This window comes from Primulina tabacum, chromosome 5, assembly GCF_025594145.1.
Source record: "Primulina tabacum isolate GXHZ01 chromosome 5, ASM2559414v2, whole genome shotgun sequence".
NCBI lineage: Eukaryota > Viridiplantae > Streptophyta > Magnoliopsida > Lamiales > Gesneriaceae > Primulina > Primulina tabacum.
In genome coordinates this window covers 9947683-9965592 of record NC_134554.1, presented here as the reverse complement: position 1 = coordinate 9965592, position 17910 = coordinate 9947683, and the positions used below count along the sequence as shown (strand labels likewise).

Here is a 17910-nt window from a genome sequence, read left to right as displayed (position 1 = left end):
AAAAGAAGGAAATAATGTGTCTTGCTTTTCTCTCAAGAATGATTATTGATGTTATATGATAATCAATTGAAATATATAGACAGGTAGCTGTAGAATTAAAAGTCAAATGAATATGATACATATTACTGTATAACAAGTCTACAATCTACAATTACTGTAAAACTAAAGTCACTGTATAACACGTCTCTAGCGCTTTGTTTTTATCCACCATCTTATTATCGATTGGGGAATGACGGGGTCCCTGTTTTGATATAGTTTGTTCTGCTGCACCCGATTATATATATTTCTTCTTCGGTTATGGATCGGATTATGTTTCCTACAAACATACTCTATATATGTTCTCATCTTTGGACATTATTTTAGTTGTATGGAGCATATGCGTCCAGAATGGGCAATTTAGTTTATGCACGAAACAAAAGGTTGGGTCAGCATAGATTTGGAGATACGATTATTCACTGATGTAATGACTCTGTGATTCTCAACTGATGTAACTTCGTAACAACTACAGAGAAAATAAAGCAACAACCGACGAGACAAACTAATGAAATGTATAATCACCATCTATGATACTCGTACAAAATGAAGCAATACTTGGTTTTGCATAAATTCATAATGCTTTGGGTTCAACAAGTAAGGAAAAAGCATAGAGACGCAAAAATGGAAAGACGCTTGTTTAGATTATCCCGATTTTGTTGGCGACGTCCAAAGCATCATAGTCGGGAGTCAGCCTAACATAGGCCTTCTTGGTTCCATCCGGCCTGTAAGGGGATAACAATACATGAGGGCAAGGAAATCTAGTCAGTTGGTATAGCAAAGATCATACATTTAATTTGCATAAAACAAAATTAGATGGAAGTCAGGTGTTTTCCGTAATCTCAGTGTCAAGTTTGAGTAGGACTACTCAATCTCAAATCCAGAGAAAATTTAATTGCCAGAGCTTTGATCGGAGACATTTTCTAGCTCAAGATTGGCTTGAGGAACTCAAGCTCGAGCTCGAGCTCGACAAGCTCAATTATCTCAGGTATCAATCGAGTCTCGACTGTTTATTGACAAAAAAATGCATCTAAGCCTTTTAGTGCTCAAGCTACTAGTGCTAACTCGAGTCAATATTTCACCTGCCCCCTAAGAACAGGACATAGAATTATTTGTAAAAAATCCATATAACATTAAATAGTATAAGTGAAAAGGGCAATCGTATATTTAGCACTTGGATAAGGGTGGCTTGGTTTTGCATTCAAAAGACGTCATTTTCTAACCTTCAAAACCAAAAAATGGGAAAAAACAGCATTTCTAAGTCATTTTCATTATCTTATCATCACAAATTACTATAATTTTCATTCATCCCCGAAAATACCCAGTTATTAAATCTTATGGTTAACCACTGCAGTGAACATTTTCGAAAAATCATTTTTCCAAAACAAACCTCGAAAACAATGGGAAAAAAAACCAAGCAAACCCTAAGATTAGCACATTGTAACCGATGACAGAAAAAATATATCCATAGAACCATGGCTTATAGAATCGTTTTTTCACCTGATAAGGGTGTTTACTTTCTTGGTCTGAATGTCGTACATTTTCTTGACAGCATCCTTGATCTTTTTCTTGTCGGCACGAATGTCAACAATGAAAACTAGTGTGTTGTTGTCTTCTATTTTCTTCATTGCAGACTCAGTGGTGAGAGGATATTTCAGAATCTGGTAGTGATCAAGTTTATTGCGGGGAGGGGCACTAATGCGAGGATATTTGGGATTTCTGTCATTCTTCAATGTCCTTGGACGATGAAAGGTAACTTTGGTGCGTATCTTCTTGGCCTTCTTCTTAAAGGTAGTCGAACCTTTTACAGCCTTGGAAGTCTTCAAGGCCTGAGCCTTCGGGTCTGACTTCTTTGTTGAATCAGCTATATATACAATGAAATGTAAAAACAGTCGAAAACAAAAGCAAATTTCTTCCACATTTCTACAAGTATAGTCATGCATTCACAAGGGGGTAATATCAAAGAAAATAGCGAAGGCACGTCCTAATTTAATGAAAACAGTTGGTCAAAAATATGGTATCCACAACTAATTATCTCATCCGGCGTTCGCTGGAACATGGTTACTAAAACCCACAAGATATCTGCCTAGACTCAAGGCTCTGGTTTGTTCCTCGACACAAGAGAAAACATGGTCCTTTAATGAAGCCCACACCTTAACCATAAAGCCCAACTGCCCAAGTCTCGATGTGCTTTAAAGGCACAACGAATCCTTAAGCACGTCTTCAGTGTAGAGATAGTATTATCCATGATTATATGCAATATAGTGAATACCTACTGATTCTAATTTGCTTTTTTTTTTTAATAATCTGTAAAGTACATAACGCCTTGAATGTGATGAATCTTCACAAATGCTTAGATTATAGCTATTTAGGGCACTCCACTTCAGTTTGTCACTATTTGGAGGTCTTACAACACAGGAAGACCAGAAATCTCCAGTTGATGTAGTTGAAAAGTTGAATCAAACGTTCAATCCCCAGTTCTAATTCTTAATCAAACACCAAGACAAGGCTCTTTAAGCAAATATTGAATTCTTCATGAGATTACACCTTTCATAATCGATTCTTGAACAGTAAACCAAACTTGACCTACATATCCATTCAGAACGTTTCAAAAAAAAAAAAATCAACTTAAAACCACGAAATGAAGGTATAATTCCAACTTCCAGATTTATGCTCCTCACAGCCAACAGCAATATACGACCGATAAATTCGACCTTCGAATAATTTAAATACATCTCAAACAAGTAAACCACTAACAAGAAGGGCTGTACAGCTGGAACAACTCTTTCCCCCAAATTGTACACACAATCGAAAACCAAGCAATGTCCCTCCACCATTAATTGATTTGTAGCTGAATTGAACATTGAAAACAACAACAAACCCAATCCTTTCTCTAATAGAAACCTGTCTATGAAACATGGCATCGCAGAAGAGAAAAATGCTCACCTTTTGCGGGGGCCATTTGAAGCAGATACAACCCGAAACCCAAATGAAGTTTTACCTGCACAATCAGTCAATTGAATGGCCTATATTCAGAAATCCCAGCCAAAAATTGTGAATTCCCCTGGAAAAAAAATGATAAAAGAGAAGGGAGGGAACCTCGAAAGGTGCTGCTGCCGTTCTAGGGTTTTTCGAGGCGAAGAGTGGACATATATGAGCTCAACGTTGGGCTTAGATTCAGGCTCGGTCCAAGTTTATATAATCCACCATTGGGCCCAGTACTACCATCATTTTTCTTTGTTGCTTAATAACGTGACGGAAGAATCAAATGAGCGTCTGAAGGTGGGCAAAATGGAATTATTCGATCTTTTCCTTTTTAATTGTCATATAATAATTATTGTCCACAGCGCACGACTTATTGGTTCGGTCCGTTTGGAATAGGATCGAATTTTTGCACACGATTTTAGGACCAATTGGATAGAAAAGCACCGAAGCTACCGGCACTAGAGATTTCTCAATAGCTGGGACCTTTATTTCTCAACCGTGGTTAGAATTTAAACGTTGTTACCTAACCCCGGTTACTTCGTTCCTCTTTTTGCCTTCTCAGATCTGTTCATCCCTGAATATTCATGCCCTAAATTTACAATTAATTTTGATTTTCCTTCTAATTTCTTGTTTGACGAATAACTTTTCACCCCGTCCAATTGAGTGTTGATTTTATTGTTTTCTATGTATGGAGACCCAGAGAGTGGTGGATTTTCCTCACAGAAGCATGGATAAACGGCCTCGAAAACGGCCTCGTTTAACATGGAATATGCCTCCAATTCTTCCGCCTCCTGCTCCTCCGAAGGTTTGGTTTTCGGTTGTATCAAGTTTTAATTTTGTGGAATGTGCTGTGTGAAATGTGCGTTGCTTGAATTTTGTTTATATGATTTTTTTTTCTTTAGCTTTTATCTTGTTAGGTTTCTTTTGTAACTTTCTTATTTATTACTGATTGAATGAGAGTTGAAGAAATTAGTGTGAACATTTGCTGTGTAATTGTGAATGAGCTGATTTCATTTAGTTCTGAAACTGTTTTGTAAGTTAAATGCTGTTCTTCCTTTTAATTATGTTTAGAAGTGTTTCATGCTAAATTTGATAATTGAAGAAAATTGCTGCACCTGAGTTGATTTTATTATTACCTGCGTAAGGACCTAAAGGTGTGAGTAAGAGGTATTGGTGGGATTAATTTTCGCTTGCATTGGTTCATGTTTATTTTATTTTATGTTTCTGAAATTGACTCAACTCTTTTGCACCAAGTAAGGCAAGATACTGAAACTGGAGTTTCTGGGAAATGATTATCGATGATGGGAAGTGGAGAGAAAATTGTCGAAGCTAGCGGGTGTAGATGTTTGTTACAGTAGTTCGATGGCCAGGAGCACACATGTTGTGCATGTAATATATTTATTATTATTTTCCTTTGAAAATTGAGTTGTGTTTCTTCTGCAGGTTCTTCCAACTATATACTGTGCCCAAGAGTTTGGGACAGTCCCTAACTATGGGTATTCCTCAATCTACTATAAGGGGGTTTCTGGTAATGGATCTCCACCTTGGAGACCTGATGATAAAGATGGGCATTATGTTTTTGCCGTTGGGGAGAACTTGACTCCTCGTTGTAAGTCTGCCTGAATGTTTGAGGCCGTTTCATTTCAAGATACATCATTTATGGAGTATCTTTGATGATAAAAATTGTTATCTTTATGGAGTTTCCTATTCTGAAATCTAATCTTTGGATGCATGTGTTGCTTGAATTGTTGAAACAATGGGTGTTTAAATGTTTGCCTGACATTTTCATCATATCTAAGTCTACATTAGGACATAGCAATTTGGAATTCTATTGTAAGATGTAACCCATTCCACACTTTATAAAATATTTTTTTTAAAAAAATTGCAATAGGTGTGGATAGGAACCATGTTTATTTCTTTTGAGTTAAAAACCTTCAGAACTCTTCCCACGTGGGTATGGTGGTCGGAGAAAAGTTTGTGTGTATGCTATTGTTAAATTCCAACTTCATGTTCATGCTTGTGCGGTGAAAAGTTTTGCACGTGTGTTCTAGTGTTTTCCCACTTAAGACTCAACTATCTAAATTGATCACAACTAGAACCTCGTCTCATAACTCATGTAAGATTATAGTTTGACAAGTTTGAGTTAACATGAAACAAAGAAAAAACAGAGAGAATACAAAAATTGAAAATTTTAAAAAAATGAAAAATTACTGAAGTCATTGGAAGAAAAATTAGGATCCAGAGATACTTGCATGGATATCCTCATTCCCATCGCTAAATTTGAATAGTGAATTTTTAATCGCGAGTTACAGCTAATATTTTGAAATCACCCACCTATATATAATGTGTAGAATAACACATTCTTTTGAGGAACTATGTAGAGGGCTAGTGGCAACTTGCTTTTGATGCAATAGTTGATCTTTTCTTTGATTTTGCGTACAAAAAGAGAAACCTAATTAATTATCCGGCGAAGTAAAAATTTCATGGCAGATTGATGTGGTCTCCAAATCACATAGTTGACATTTAGTAGGTTTGCATAACAACATGGTGTATTTATCATATCAATGGCGTAAATGTGACTGCTGTAGAATTGCAAATTGTGCACTTAGTTATAATTTTTCTATATATATGTTTACAGGTAGAAAATTGTGCAAATATACTTTGTTCTCATGATGCGTGATTTGTTACTTTAGGTTGTGAAGATGATGAATTTTTAGCTTAAACCATTAAAGAATCCAAAACCATTAGTGTTTCTCAGCAATGTACTAAAAAAGCACAAAAAAAGGATTAAGCGCGAAACGTAAATAAAGAGCTACAAGTTGGGCAAATGCGGGGAAAAAAAAGCGGTCAACGTTATTAAAGGCAAAAAGAAACAGTTTTTTAGATAAAATTACCTCTTGAGATTTTAAATAATAAATATTTAATAGTGTGAGATATTTTTACCAAAAAAAACTAAACTAAATCCACTTTAGTCTTCACCAAAAAAATAAAGCCCCAAAGGCCCAAACCTTTCCCTTGCCTTTGTAACCCCCAAAAATATATATTTTGCAAATAAGCTGCCACTTGACCGGCAACGGCATAATTATGGGGTGCTCGGCGATATAGCTTGCCAAAATACTTTAGAACTTGATTTCAAAATAAATTTATTCTTTTATTCTTAAATTTATTATGTTCTCGCATCATTTAATTTATTGATTGAATTGATATAATTAAAATTATAATAAAAATTAAAACTTTTTTTAGGCGTAAGCTCGCATTAAACAAGCTTAAGCTTTTAAAGTTGAAGTTTGACCATGACATTTCGTCAGGTTCGTGATTTTTAAAACTTTGTTAATCGGTGGAGAAAAGAAGAGAACCTTTGGATTGATTTGGGAGGAGCAATTAATTAATTAATTCTCTGTCACAAGCTTTTCTTTTGTTAGCTACATTTTTGCTAATGATATTGTTTAGAAAGCTTTGGCATATAAAAGCCTGAAATGAATCTTCCATTTTTCGGTAGGCAGACTTTTTCATTTCTAATTCCCTTGAACAAAGTATTGTGGGTTGTTCACGTTTTATGACATGAAATCTAGTCTTTACTTCAACCACCCAATGATCTCGTAATTCTCCAAATCAATTTCCCTTGCTTCAAGACATGTTTCCAGATTTAAGTGAATACTGGCTATTCAAGGCTTGAATGTTTATAATTAGAGATTATGTAGCGAAGTGTTTGTCCTATTTGCACATAGGTACTTCACTTTGTTTCCTTCAATTAATTGAATAGTACATATTGTGGCTGCAAGGTTGTATCTGATTTTTCATTCATATTTGGGTATTAATCCTATGGTCATCCCTCTGTTTCCATATGACTACCTAAAGCAAAGTTCTCACATACGTATATATTTTTTTAAAAGATAAATAACGATCTTTCTGCTTATGCACCAAACTAATTTCTTTTCCCACAAATTGAGAGGAGGAAATAAAAAGGGAAGGTATTAATAAAATTTACTGGCCAACCAGTTGAGAAACAATGCACGCTCTTTGAATATTGCACTTCCGAACTTGCAGTAGAATATAGCAACACTGTCAAATAAGTTTAACTCTGTTTTTTGTTTTAAAAAAAATTTTAGTTAATAACTGATAAAAAAACTCTTAATTCAGTCATGTTACAGCTGTGTACCACGTTCATTTATATTTGTTATTCTGTTATATGCTTGGAGAATTTGATGATTACATTTGATTTTGTTGGCACATTTATTTATCTATCTCCAATCCTCTTGTACTTCTCATTTGCAGACAGGATACTGAGCAAAATGGGAGAAGGTTAGTGTTTCTTGGCTCAATTCCTCTTGTTTATCTTGATTTTTTATTTTTATTTTTATGTAGGAACCGGGTCTATTTGGTAATCTGGTGTAATCTTTTACCATTTAGTCTGTTGAATTGAGTGCAGGAACTTTTGGACAAGTTCTTGAATGCCTGGATAATGAGAGGAAAGAGATTGTGGCAATTAAAGTTGTCCGATCAATTCAGAAGTACCGGGAAGCTGCCATGATTGAGATTGATGTTTTGCAGAAACTCACGAAGTATGATATTTGTGGCACACGGTAAGATTCTGGTTTCATTGTCTTAAATTTTTCCAATCTAGAAAATTGAAGTGATTTTAGTGTAAGTTGTTTCATCCTTTGCAGTTGTGTGCAAATACGGAATTGGTTTGACTATCGTAATCATATTTGTATTGTAAGTACTTATTGTAATTTATGATTTGCTTAAATTTGATTGGGTATGACGTTCCTTGATACCCAAATTTTATGTGAGTTAAAACTTGCGGATGAATTTAAATGGTTTTAACAGGTATTTGAGAAGCTTGGTCCAAGCTTATATGATTTTCTACGCAAAAACAGCTATCGTTCATTTCCCATTGATCTTGTTCGGGAGTTTGGCAGACAACTTTTGGAATCTGTGGCATGTGTGTGAACATATCTTTGCAACATAAATCTCTTTTTTCATTGCTTGAATTTTCTGTGTGCTTGTCCAATTTTGTTTCCACTGTACTGCTATTAATTTTCGTCCTGACATTGAAACCCAGAGATGATACATTCTGATCTCACATATTTTTGCTTCTCCTTCCAGTTATGCATGATCTTCGCCTGATTCACACTGATCTAAAACCTGAAAACATTCTTCTTGTGTCCTCGGAATATATTAAGGTGCCAGACTATAAGGTAATCATTCATGAACGGATCTCTTGATATCTATTCTTGCTCTCTAAGTTTTCCCTGTCTCATTTTGAGCTAACTCTTTTTTTCTCGTAAGTTTTAAGTTCTTTTAATCTGTCGTTTTGATACTGATATCAGGACTTCTTTGGTACTTAACTGAACAGCATTTTCAGGTTAAGAAATAGTTAAGAAAGTGAATCTTGATGAATGAATTTATTGATTATGATATTTGTTCTTCCTAATGTGTACCTGTTTGGCTGCAATCTAAACTGTCATGCTATGATATAATTCTTAACTCCTTTGTGTGAAATTTCTGTTGAGAATTGAGATTTACTAAAACTGGTACATTTCCTACATTGAAATGTTTTAGTTTCGGATTCTATATTTGACTACTTAATTTCAAGTTCTGATCCCTAATGCTAGCCACTTATTTTTCACCTGCATTGAAGTTTTTATCAAGATCCGGAAAAGATGGTTCCTATTTCAAAAATCTGCCGAAGTCAAGTGCTATAAAGCTTATTGATTTCGGTAGCACTACATTTGAACATCAAGATCACAGCTACATAGTGTCAACGCGTCATTACCGAGCTCCAGAAGTTATTTTGGGTAATTAGCAGATCTTACTGTATTTTGCGGTTTACTTTATGATTTCTTCTGCCTTAGTTTCTGTTGGTGATCTTTATCATATTTTCACTAGGCCTTGGATGGAACTATCCTTGTGATATGTGGAGTGTAGGTTGCATACTTGTGGAACTCTGCTCTGTAAGTACTAAATCACATACATCACATTACCTTCTTGAGTTAAATGTTCCCCTTCATAGTCATATGTGTCCTCACCCTGGTGGTTATCTGACAGTCACAAAATTTTCCGGGATGTAAATCTACTTACAGGCTTACAGCCCTGCAGATTTTTACGCCGCAGTTTTTTTTATGAGTCATGGATTTCATTCTGGCACAAAATGAGTTGATCTACATTAAACATGTATTTTAAAGAAAGCATTTGGTGGCCATGATCCTATATCCACCCCTGACTCTGGAAATCTGTTTTTTAGGGAGAGGCACTTTTCCAGACCCATGAGAACTTGGAACATCTCGCGATGATGGAAAAGGTGTTGGGGCCACTGCCTCAACATATGATGATGCGGGCCGAGTAAGTTAGATCTTTTTTTTCATCTTTTATGGATTTATACTATGTGATGAGGTAGGTTGAACACTGTTTTTATACAGTCGCCGTGCTGAGAAATATTTCAGAAGGGGTGCAAGGTTGGATTGGCCTGAGGGTGCAACCTCCAGAGAGAGCATAAAGGCAGTTTGGAAACTACCCCGACTTCAGGTATATTAATTTACTTTGTAGTTTGAACCTTATGGCCGGTTCATTACATGATATTTTTTTCTCCATTTTCTGTTGTGCACGCCAGAATCTTATCATGCAGCATGTTGACCACTCTGCTGGAGATCTGATCGATCTTTTGCAAGGGCTTTTACGGTATGACCCTGCAGAAAGACTTAAAGCAAGAGAAGCTCTAGGACACCCATTTTTGACGAGGGATCCTAGAAGGTTTGGATACCCTTTATAGCTGTAAAATTTGTCAGTATTATGCAAATGAAGCCCTTGCTCATAAAGATACATTTATATACATATGCATCTGCAAAAATGAACGAAACTACATATGAAGGAAACGGGATGTGGGTTGAGATTGCAGCTAATATTTTGGCTGCTTGGCCCCACCGACTTCAAATTCGCTAACTACATTCCTTGTATTGTAAAGTAAGCCACATTTCAGGTTTGTTTGTTTGTTTTATGCTTTTGCCTTTTTTTACTGATATTCATCGTTGTGATTGTTTTTTATTTTTATTTTTAATGTACTTGCGGTTATCTTCTTTGCCTTTTTGTAAACCATATATCCTTTCTATGTTATATAAAATATCGTTTCTTATTAAAAAAAAAGTTCGGAAATTTATACATGCATTGCCCGTTATTTAATTCGACGGTGAAACGTTCCTAGCTACTCTGTTCCGTTTTTATTTTATTTTTATTTTCTGTTTTTTTTTTCTTCTGGTATTCATATATATTATAGCATCTATCTCACTTGAAAACAGTGACAAAGTTTATATTTATTTCCAGTATTCTTGAATAATTTGCTATATTTTCTTGAAAAGTTTTTACAAAATGCGTGCCAAGTGGTTGGACCTGCATCCAGTTTAGGAGGGGCCAAATCAATAATTGAGCTTTCAATTGGTGCCTAAATGTGAAGAATTTTATTTTGGATGTTTGTGAGGAGCAAGTCTTATCATCTGCTAGAGCAACTATACCGGATTGTTTCACCCTGCCCGTGCAACGGCCCGGATCACTCCACGTGAGTGATCCGGGCCCACCTCCATGTAAAAAAAAAAAAATTGACTCGGAAAAATCCGAGCGGTTGGATCGACCCTTGCGGGCACTGCCAGCAAGGGTAGGATCGAGTAAACCAACTATACCTTGGTAGGAAAGATTCCATGACGACACCCTTTGTGTCGGCCGCCGTTGGATCTCTGGCCCTATGCTTAGGTTTGGATTGGAGGATTTAGAATTGAGGGGTATTTGAAGATGGATTTTAATAACTCCGTATCGAGTGGTGAATTTCAATGACTCAAAAAATAACTATTTTCAAACAAATCAATGTATTTGTTATTACATATATGTGATAACATATGTGAATTCATTTGAGTTTGACACTTGGTCGAGGGATCCAACCGTGGATTCTCCTTGGAGCATGGTCCAACCCTAATGGAAGTATCCACGTAGTAAAGCGTGGACTACGGCATGTCCAATTTAGCAAATTTTAGTAGCAAGCGGTGATGTATTTTTTTTCCAAAATTTAAATTTTTTAGATTTATAGAACTACAAAGAAAAATTTGAAGAGTTTGAGTGAGTGATTGTCTTGTGTTATGGGCACATTTTTCCCTTGTCTTCTCACTGGAAATGTTAGCCATCATTTTGTTTTTGAAAGTAGTTATTAACACAATTCACTCGAAGATATATACCCGCGAGCAAGTTGTTGCATTGTCCCATAAAACACACGATAAAGAAAAAGCTAAAGCTAGAAAAAAAAATGTTTTGGGCTATTTTACCCTTCTGGGGATGAGATGTTATAATTTCGACTGGAAAAATGTAGCACCCTACCCTCATAAATGGGTTTTATTATTTTTATTTCACGTTTTGAATACAAATGTTTTATGTATAAATCTGTTGTTTGGAGATTTTTAAGGAATGGAGAAGAAATGAAATAGAAGGAAGATTTTACATCCCATCATCAGATTATCTTCCTACCAAAAGTGGAAGGAAACTCGACTTCACTTCCATAATCAAAATATTTTTCTTCCACTTCTAACTTCCCAAACAAAGATACATTTATTTATTTTCTTTCTTTCTTCAACTCCCAAATAAAATAAGTATATCTTATTTCTTCCTTTCCTTTCTTTTCTTCTCTTTTCTCTTCCAACTTTCAAAGTAAGGATTGTGAGCTGAGATGGCTTTATTTTGATGTTAGAAGGAGATATTTTCTTTTTTAAAAAAATTCAATGGAGGCGGAGATCAAGAACCTAACACCTCTCCCAGAAATTGGAGAGATCATATCATCAATTTAAGAAGCTTCTGATGTTAGTGAGGTGAATTTCATCCGATGAAGAATAACAAAATCCGGGGAAAAATATTTTATGTTTAGTAAGCGAGCCAAGAGATACAATGATTTTGATGATGTTAGAAGGTGAACTTCGCCCAAGGGAAAATAGTAAATCTTGAAAACGTTGTTTTTCTACTGCTCAAGTATTAAATATCTTATAGATAATACATCATTATCTTTTCTTTTCTCTCCTCGACTCTCAAATAAAAAAAAAACATAATTTCTCTTTCTTTTCTTTTTTTTTTTCCTCTTCCATTTTTTCCTTCCAACTTCCAAACTAAGCCTAAATGTCATGTTTGATTACTTATCATCAGTTTTGAGAGCCTGATTCAATAGTTAGTTTTTGGTCACACTACACGGGATAATTATTTAAAGGGTTAATATAAAAAGGCCCTTTTCGTGATACAAGAATATTACAAGCAACTTTCGAAGAAAGTGTCCACATTGTGATCCAAATTTTACAATTTAAATCAAATACCTAACCATCATATATGGTGAATCGAAAGGTTGAGCATGTGGTTGTTTGCTTGATTAGCTGACTATTTGGCAAAAACTTCTCTAGCTTTCTCAGTGAAGGAATACTGAAAAACAAAAAATTTATGCCTCAAGAAAATAATTTACGCACAATATTCGAATGAAATTTTGGGCATGGAGGATATAAAGATTTGTTTTTTTTTTTTAGAAAAAAAATAAGAAGTAATTTTAGATTTGAATGAAGTAATAACAAATAGAGAGATTACTCTAAAAACACATTCTGATCTTAGCTCATTTAGGTTTTCTTTGACAGAGTTGTCAAATTCATTTAGATTGTTTGAGTGATTTTCAAATTCATCGTCTTTAAGTTGAAGATACTTTTTTTGCGAGACTAAGACATTCAAATTCTCATTTTTCACATTCATAACGCCCATTTAAAAAATAAGACCCTTCTCTCTAAACACGGTTTTATCAATTTGTTTGATATTTAAGTTTGTCAAATGTGACTTGCTCTCCATTATTGGTCCCAAGTGGGAATTTCTCTCAAAATACGTTGCTCCAAGTTACAATGCGTATGCCAAAATTGCAAAATAGCTTTTGCCCATATCTAACAATTGAAAAATCACCTTTCTTTCGCGCACTTGAAACCCATTAGATAAAATTTGGTCGAATAGGGCGTGTTTGGATTGTGGGATATGAAGCCTCGTATGTATTATTATGATTGTATTTAAAATTCATCTATTTATTAATTTATGTTAATGTAATGTAATATATTCGAAATTCTTAAAAAATGAGTGTCATTACGGATAAAATTCTGAGAATCATATCCCTTAATTCAAATAAAATTCATACATGATTACATTCAAACACAACATATTATTGTTTTTAGTTATTTATTTATTTTAAAATATTACCGTAGAAAGATTTTGGATTTTCGTGGGTATCATTTTGAATCTAGGTGGGATGGGTGGCACCCCCACCTCCCTATTCGGGCTTGTGGGACCGAATTTCCAAGTGAAGCGTTAAAACGGGCTGGGATTGTTAACAAAATCTCCTCTAATCTTCTCGCAACCAATCAGGTATCAGCTACCACGTGGGACTACTGACCCCACCATTTTATGACATCACTTGATCACTACCCTTTTATTATTATTAAACCCAATTTTATTTTCTAATTTCTCACCTATATATATATATATATATATATATATATAATATTTATTTAGTATTAAACCCAATTATATTTTTATCAGGTAAATCGGAGCCAAATTTAGATAGTTATTATAGAAAAACCTTTTTTCGATATTTATATGCATGCTTGTTGAAAATATTGCTCAAACCAATATATCTTAGAATTCTTATGAAATCAAAAGTATATTGATTTATGATAGTAATTTTTTCCCCGAATGAAAGAGATATTATTACAATTAGAAATCAAATATAAGAATTTGTTTCAAAGTTAAGACTTAACTATTTATGATGTATTCAGTAAATCATATTATTAACTAGAATAGTAAATCATATTATTTTAATACGTAAAACTCGGAAAATCAAACTCTAATTAGTGCATAGTTTATAAATTAATATATATATATATATATATATTATAGTATTTATCTATCTATCAATTCAATAAAAATATTAAAATTTAAAAAATCATAATTGAACCTATATATCCTAGCTAGTTTTATAAGATATATAATTCATACATCATCGTTACATTTTTGTTTTTATTTCAACCTGCTGATGTACTAAGGCTCTTGATTTAATGCACCAGCGTCTTCTTTATTCTTCACCACTTCTCTCCCTCTCCAAATTCTTCACGCACACAAGACTCGGTACATACTAGCTTGGTAGAATCCGGTCATACTTTATTGAGAAATAAAGTACTGGGATCGGTATTTTATATAAATAATGGGATCGGATTCTTCTGCTCAATATATTCACATGGTAAAGTACTCTGATTTTCTATTTTTGTTGGTTTAATTTAATAATCTTCAGAGAGTTCTGCATATATAGTTTGTGATCTTCTTCTGTTTGATCGATCATTGGCTCAAATGAATAAATTTTCGACTCAAATCTCTGGTCTTCGTGTGATTTTCTTGAGTTAGATTAGATATATTCATCTTCTTCCACAATATACAACTATTGCTATTGGATCATTTCGATATTTAGAGAGTGTTCGTGACCTCTAAAAACAATCATCTGTTATAAAAAATTCATAACCACGTATTTTTAGATTGATAGTTAGCTCAGGGTTTCTGCGAAGATGATATTTTCGTCGTCATATTTATTATTTGGTTGAATTAATTTGTGGGATTGATTAAATATTTTTAAAATTACAGGTGCAACACTTGATAGAAGAGTGCATAATATTTAAAATGAGCAGAGAAGAATGCATGGAAGCCCTCTCCAAACATGCAAATATCAAGCCTGTCATTACTTCCACAGGTTACACATATTCAAATATTATATTATATATAGATGTTAATTTTTTCCAAAAAAATATCAATTAATGATGCAATATTTTGAAGAATTTTTGTGTGTTTTTTTTCTTCAAAAAAAAAAAAAAAAAACAAGTGTGGAAGGAGCTAGAGAAAGAGAACAGGGAATTCTTTGAAGCCTATACTAAAACCAAGAAAAGGGAGGAAACTGAAGCATCTGAAATGGAGACGACCCAAAGAATCCACGAAATAGTATTGGATTCAAATAGTCCAAAAAATGCCGATTGACGCATTAATATACAGTCAACTGTTTAAGGGTTTGGAATTCTATTATTGGTTCAAATGCAATATTTTATCTATTTGTTAGGTCCAATATTATCACATTCGTATTATTATTTAATTCGACGGATTTCTATGTTGTAATGAAAAGTATTATCGTTTTTTTGTTACTAATTATGATTTATTCCGGTCTCCAACTAAGCGGAATTTGTATTCTAATGGGGGCGTTGGGGAATGGGTGAAACGTGGCAGAGGCGTGGGATGTCCAAGGAGGAGCTTGGATGGCTGTGGTGTCTTCCTATGCTTTGCATGTTTGGTCCCAGTATGCTTTCAACACGACAATGAAAACTATAGCTACGTGTAATGTCATGAATTTCGAATGTGCGAGAAATATTTATTATGAAATTTACGAAGGATGTGTTCATTGTATAAATATTATTCCAGAGAAGAGGAGAGGGTTGAAGAGAAAATTAGGAAGATTGAAAATGATGCAAGTCAACGTTTTTTAAAAAAAATAGAAATGTTTATAGAGTAAGTCTCTTATAAGACGGTCTGAATCTTTATCCGTGAGTTGTTTTTATTTTAGTTATTTTCACATGATGTTTATGTGGAAATTATATGGAATAGACATGACAGTCATTGCTAAGGAACTCTCAGGCACAAAAGACTAAAATTCGCAAATCAGGAAAATTATCGAAAGAATAAAATTAAAGATTTTGATAATATAGAAGATCAAAAATCGTTTTAATCGTATAATAATAAGCGTAGAGGTTTTCCATGTTATATTTTAAAACTTTTGTATAAATTTGTGATTTTTTCAAGCTAGTGAGATAATTCGTGCTGGCTGGACGACCTTATGCGAGAACTAAAAGAAGGTATTTTTAAGGATTGTTCTCCGAAAAATTATAAGTTTTAGTCAAATATGATATTATATCCAATTGAACTTCAACTTAAATCAATATAATAATATATGCACAAAAAATAACATTTCTTTAATTTTTAGCTACTGAAAATTTATTTCCGATCAGTTGTATATATAACAAGAAAGATTAAGTCGATTCATTACATTATTAATTCAAAATATACAATTGAACTTCGTTATTTTTTTCAAATTTAGTTGATGGGTTTATAGTAGTCCAACTCAAGAAAGTAAAATTAGACTTGGTTTTTACTTAATTATTCATGGGCTGCCTTAACAAAAATTTAAGATAGAGCAGCATGAGACTAAGCCCACAAATTCCTTCAAATAGATGTAGTAAATAGTTCAAGGTAAGTTCTCATTTTATATTTCAAGTTCGGATAATCGTTCACTTAAACGTATGATAGTTTGTTCGTTGGTGATGCAAGTGACAATCCACAACAAAATTTATTGGGATGACATTTGTCTACTCGGATTGGATGTTTGCCGGATTCTCACAAATGGGATAATGAAATGTCACTCGGATTGGATGTTTGCCGGATTCTCACAAATGGGATAATTTCATTTTCGGGTGCATCATTTTTTGCTCTAGCTGTGAATTGGCAAGAAAATTTAGTGCAGTTGCTATTATTCAAAAGCTTCATTTAACGAAGATTCAAAAATAAAAACTGCAATATGGGTACTGAAATAACGAGTTGATCACAATAATTTTTAAAATAAATTCAATTTATTATTTTGGATTATGTCTTCAATAATCATACTTTAGGAATATATATTTATTAAATAGTTTAGAATAATTCTATTTTTAATAATGTTCTAGATTTCTTTTATAATAATAAAGCTCTAGATACTATTTTAACTAAATTAAGTAAAATTACTTTCAATTTACACATTGAATGTCAATAAATTGTCGGGAAATTTAGGAAAAAGGGAGTGAGTTACGAATTACTTAAAAAAAAGGATTCATGAGTTATTTTACTTAAATGTCTTTGTATTTTAAGTGTAAATACATCATTAAATTTGATTACATATATACATTTACTTTAAACACATAATTCATTCTCATCAGTCGACTCAACCTAAATCCTCTCTGTCGACCCCCTTTTTATTTCCTTTCCGGCTACAATTCTCAACGCAAATCGATGCAATGACTAACAATAATCTGATAATATTAACATTTATTTCGATTTATTGTTTATTTTCGTTCGTCGATCGACTTGTTGAGAAAGAAAAAGTCAGAGTCCTTGTTTTTTAAATATTTTCTCTCACTCATACTTTTTTAATTGGCCCTAAATTGTCACATGACACATATCTGAATGATGCAATTAATTGTGCAACTCTATTAAATATAAAAACTATTTTTAATTAGTTAGAAAGTTCAATTAAATCCATAGCACCTAATATATAATTTAACATTGACATTTATAGCATTAAATATATAATGCTAATTCCATCGATAATGGAAGTACATGCGCCGACACGGCGTTTAAATTAAATTAAATAGCATAAATGAAGTGTTCTAAACGTAGGAATATTGTCTTAAATAGCACTAATTTCGTTCCTACTTATTTAGGTTAGGTCTTTCAAAATTATTGTATTATTATGCTTTGCTTGGGTATTTGTTAGGCCTCTCTGCAAACATGGTATTAAAAATATAGGAGGAATTGATATCGAAGGATTCTTTTTATTTTATGAAGTCTTCACACTACGAGAAAACATGGCGATTGACGACAGTTTAACAAAACCGTTGCTAATAATTGAATTCAAATCAAAGACCATAAACCATCGCCACAATGAAATTCCAGCCGATTATGTTGATAAATTAGCGACGAAATCAAACTATTTTGTTGGCAATATGGTGACATCGTTTAATTGTTCAATTCCATTGCCGTTGCCGTTCAAAATTTGAATATCTTCAA

General features: G+C 33.5%; 3 protein-coding genes and 1 long non-coding RNA gene across 6 annotated transcripts; 2 read left to right on the top strand and 2 right to left on the bottom strand.

Annotated features, from left to right (window-relative positions):
• Positions 1–531: 531 nt before the first annotated feature.
• On the bottom strand, positions 532–3217 carry LOC142546363 (large ribosomal subunit protein uL23). Its single transcript, XM_075654042.1, has 4 exons — positions 3133–3217; positions 2980–3034; positions 1534–1897; positions 532–758 (listed from the first exon to the last, which is right to left on the bottom strand). Exons 2-4 carry the CDS (start codon positions 2993–2995, stop codon positions 674–676), a joined length of 465 nt encoding a protein of 154 aa, XP_075510157.1. The 5' UTR covers positions 2996–3034; positions 3133–3217; the 3' UTR covers positions 532–673.
• Positions 3218–3532: 315 nt separating this feature from the next.
• On the top strand, positions 3533–10096 carry LOC142546361 (serine/threonine-protein kinase AFC1). Of its 3 annotated transcripts, XM_075654039.1 has the most exons (12): positions 3533–3823; positions 4462–4627; positions 7294–7320; positions 7448–7601; positions 7686–7734; positions 7849–7963; positions 8128–8219; positions 8663–8819; positions 8911–8975; positions 9266–9363; positions 9441–9546; positions 9632–10096. In XM_075654039.1, exons 1-12 carry the CDS (start codon positions 3707–3709, stop codon positions 9788–9790), a joined length of 1305 nt encoding a protein of 434 aa, XP_075510154.1. In that variant the 5' UTR covers positions 3533–3706; the 3' UTR covers positions 9791–10096. The 3 variants fall into 3 exon arrangements, with proteins under 3 accessions (XP_075510154.1, XP_075510155.1, XP_075510156.1); XM_075654041.1 differs by lacking the exons at positions 3533–3823; positions 4462–4627; positions 7849–7963 and having other exon boundaries at positions 6624–7320; XM_075654040.1 differs by lacking the exons at positions 3533–3823; positions 4462–4627; positions 7686–7734; positions 7849–7963 and having other exon boundaries at positions 6623–7320.
• LOC142546362 (uncharacterized) lies at positions 5208–6176 on the bottom strand. Its single transcript, XR_012820458.1, has 2 exons — positions 6047–6176; positions 5208–5970 (listed from the first exon to the last, which is right to left on the bottom strand). It is a non-coding gene; the product is annotated as an uncharacterized LOC142546362 (long non-coding RNA).
• A 3979-nt stretch (positions 10097–14075) lies between the features above and the next one.
• Positions 14076–15256, top strand: LOC142544724 (uncharacterized). The gene is made up of 3 exons (XM_075651760.1): positions 14076–14299; positions 14695–14800; positions 14930–15256. Exons 1-3 carry the CDS (start codon positions 14264–14266, stop codon positions 15079–15081), a joined length of 294 nt encoding a protein of 97 aa, XP_075507875.1. The 5' UTR covers positions 14076–14263; the 3' UTR covers positions 15082–15256.
• Positions 15257–17910: the final 2654 nt, after the last annotated feature.

Bases quoted from the DNA above. Each gene is read 5' to 3' on its own strand.
- LOC142546363 (XM_075654042.1), bottom strand. The intron at 759-1,533 runs GTGAAAAAACGA...ATCCCCTTACAG, and splicing joins AAAGTAAACACCCTTATCAG to GCCGGATGGAACCAAGAAGG.
- LOC142546361 (XM_075654039.1), top strand. From the start codon at position 3,707: ATGGAGACCCAGAGAGTGGTGGATTTTCCTCACAGAAGCATGGATAAA. The intron at 4,628-7,293 runs GTAAGTCTGCCT...TCTCATTTGCAG, and splicing joins GGAGAACTTGACTCCTCGTT to ACAGGATACTGAGCAAAATG. The intron at 7,964-8,127 runs GTGTGTGAACAT...TTCTCCTTCCAG, and splicing joins ACTTTTGGAATCTGTGGCAT to TTATGCATGATCTTCGCCTG.
- LOC142544724 (XM_075651760.1), top strand. From the start codon at position 14,264: ATGGGATCGGATTCTTCTGCTCAATATATTCACATG. The intron at 14,300-14,694 runs GTAAAGTACTCT...TTAAAATTACAG, and splicing joins CTGCTCAATATATTCACATG to GTGCAACACTTGATAGAAGA. The intron at 14,801-14,929 runs GTTACACATATT...AAAAAAAACAAG, and splicing joins GCCTGTCATTACTTCCACAG to TGTGGAAGGAGCTAGAGAAA.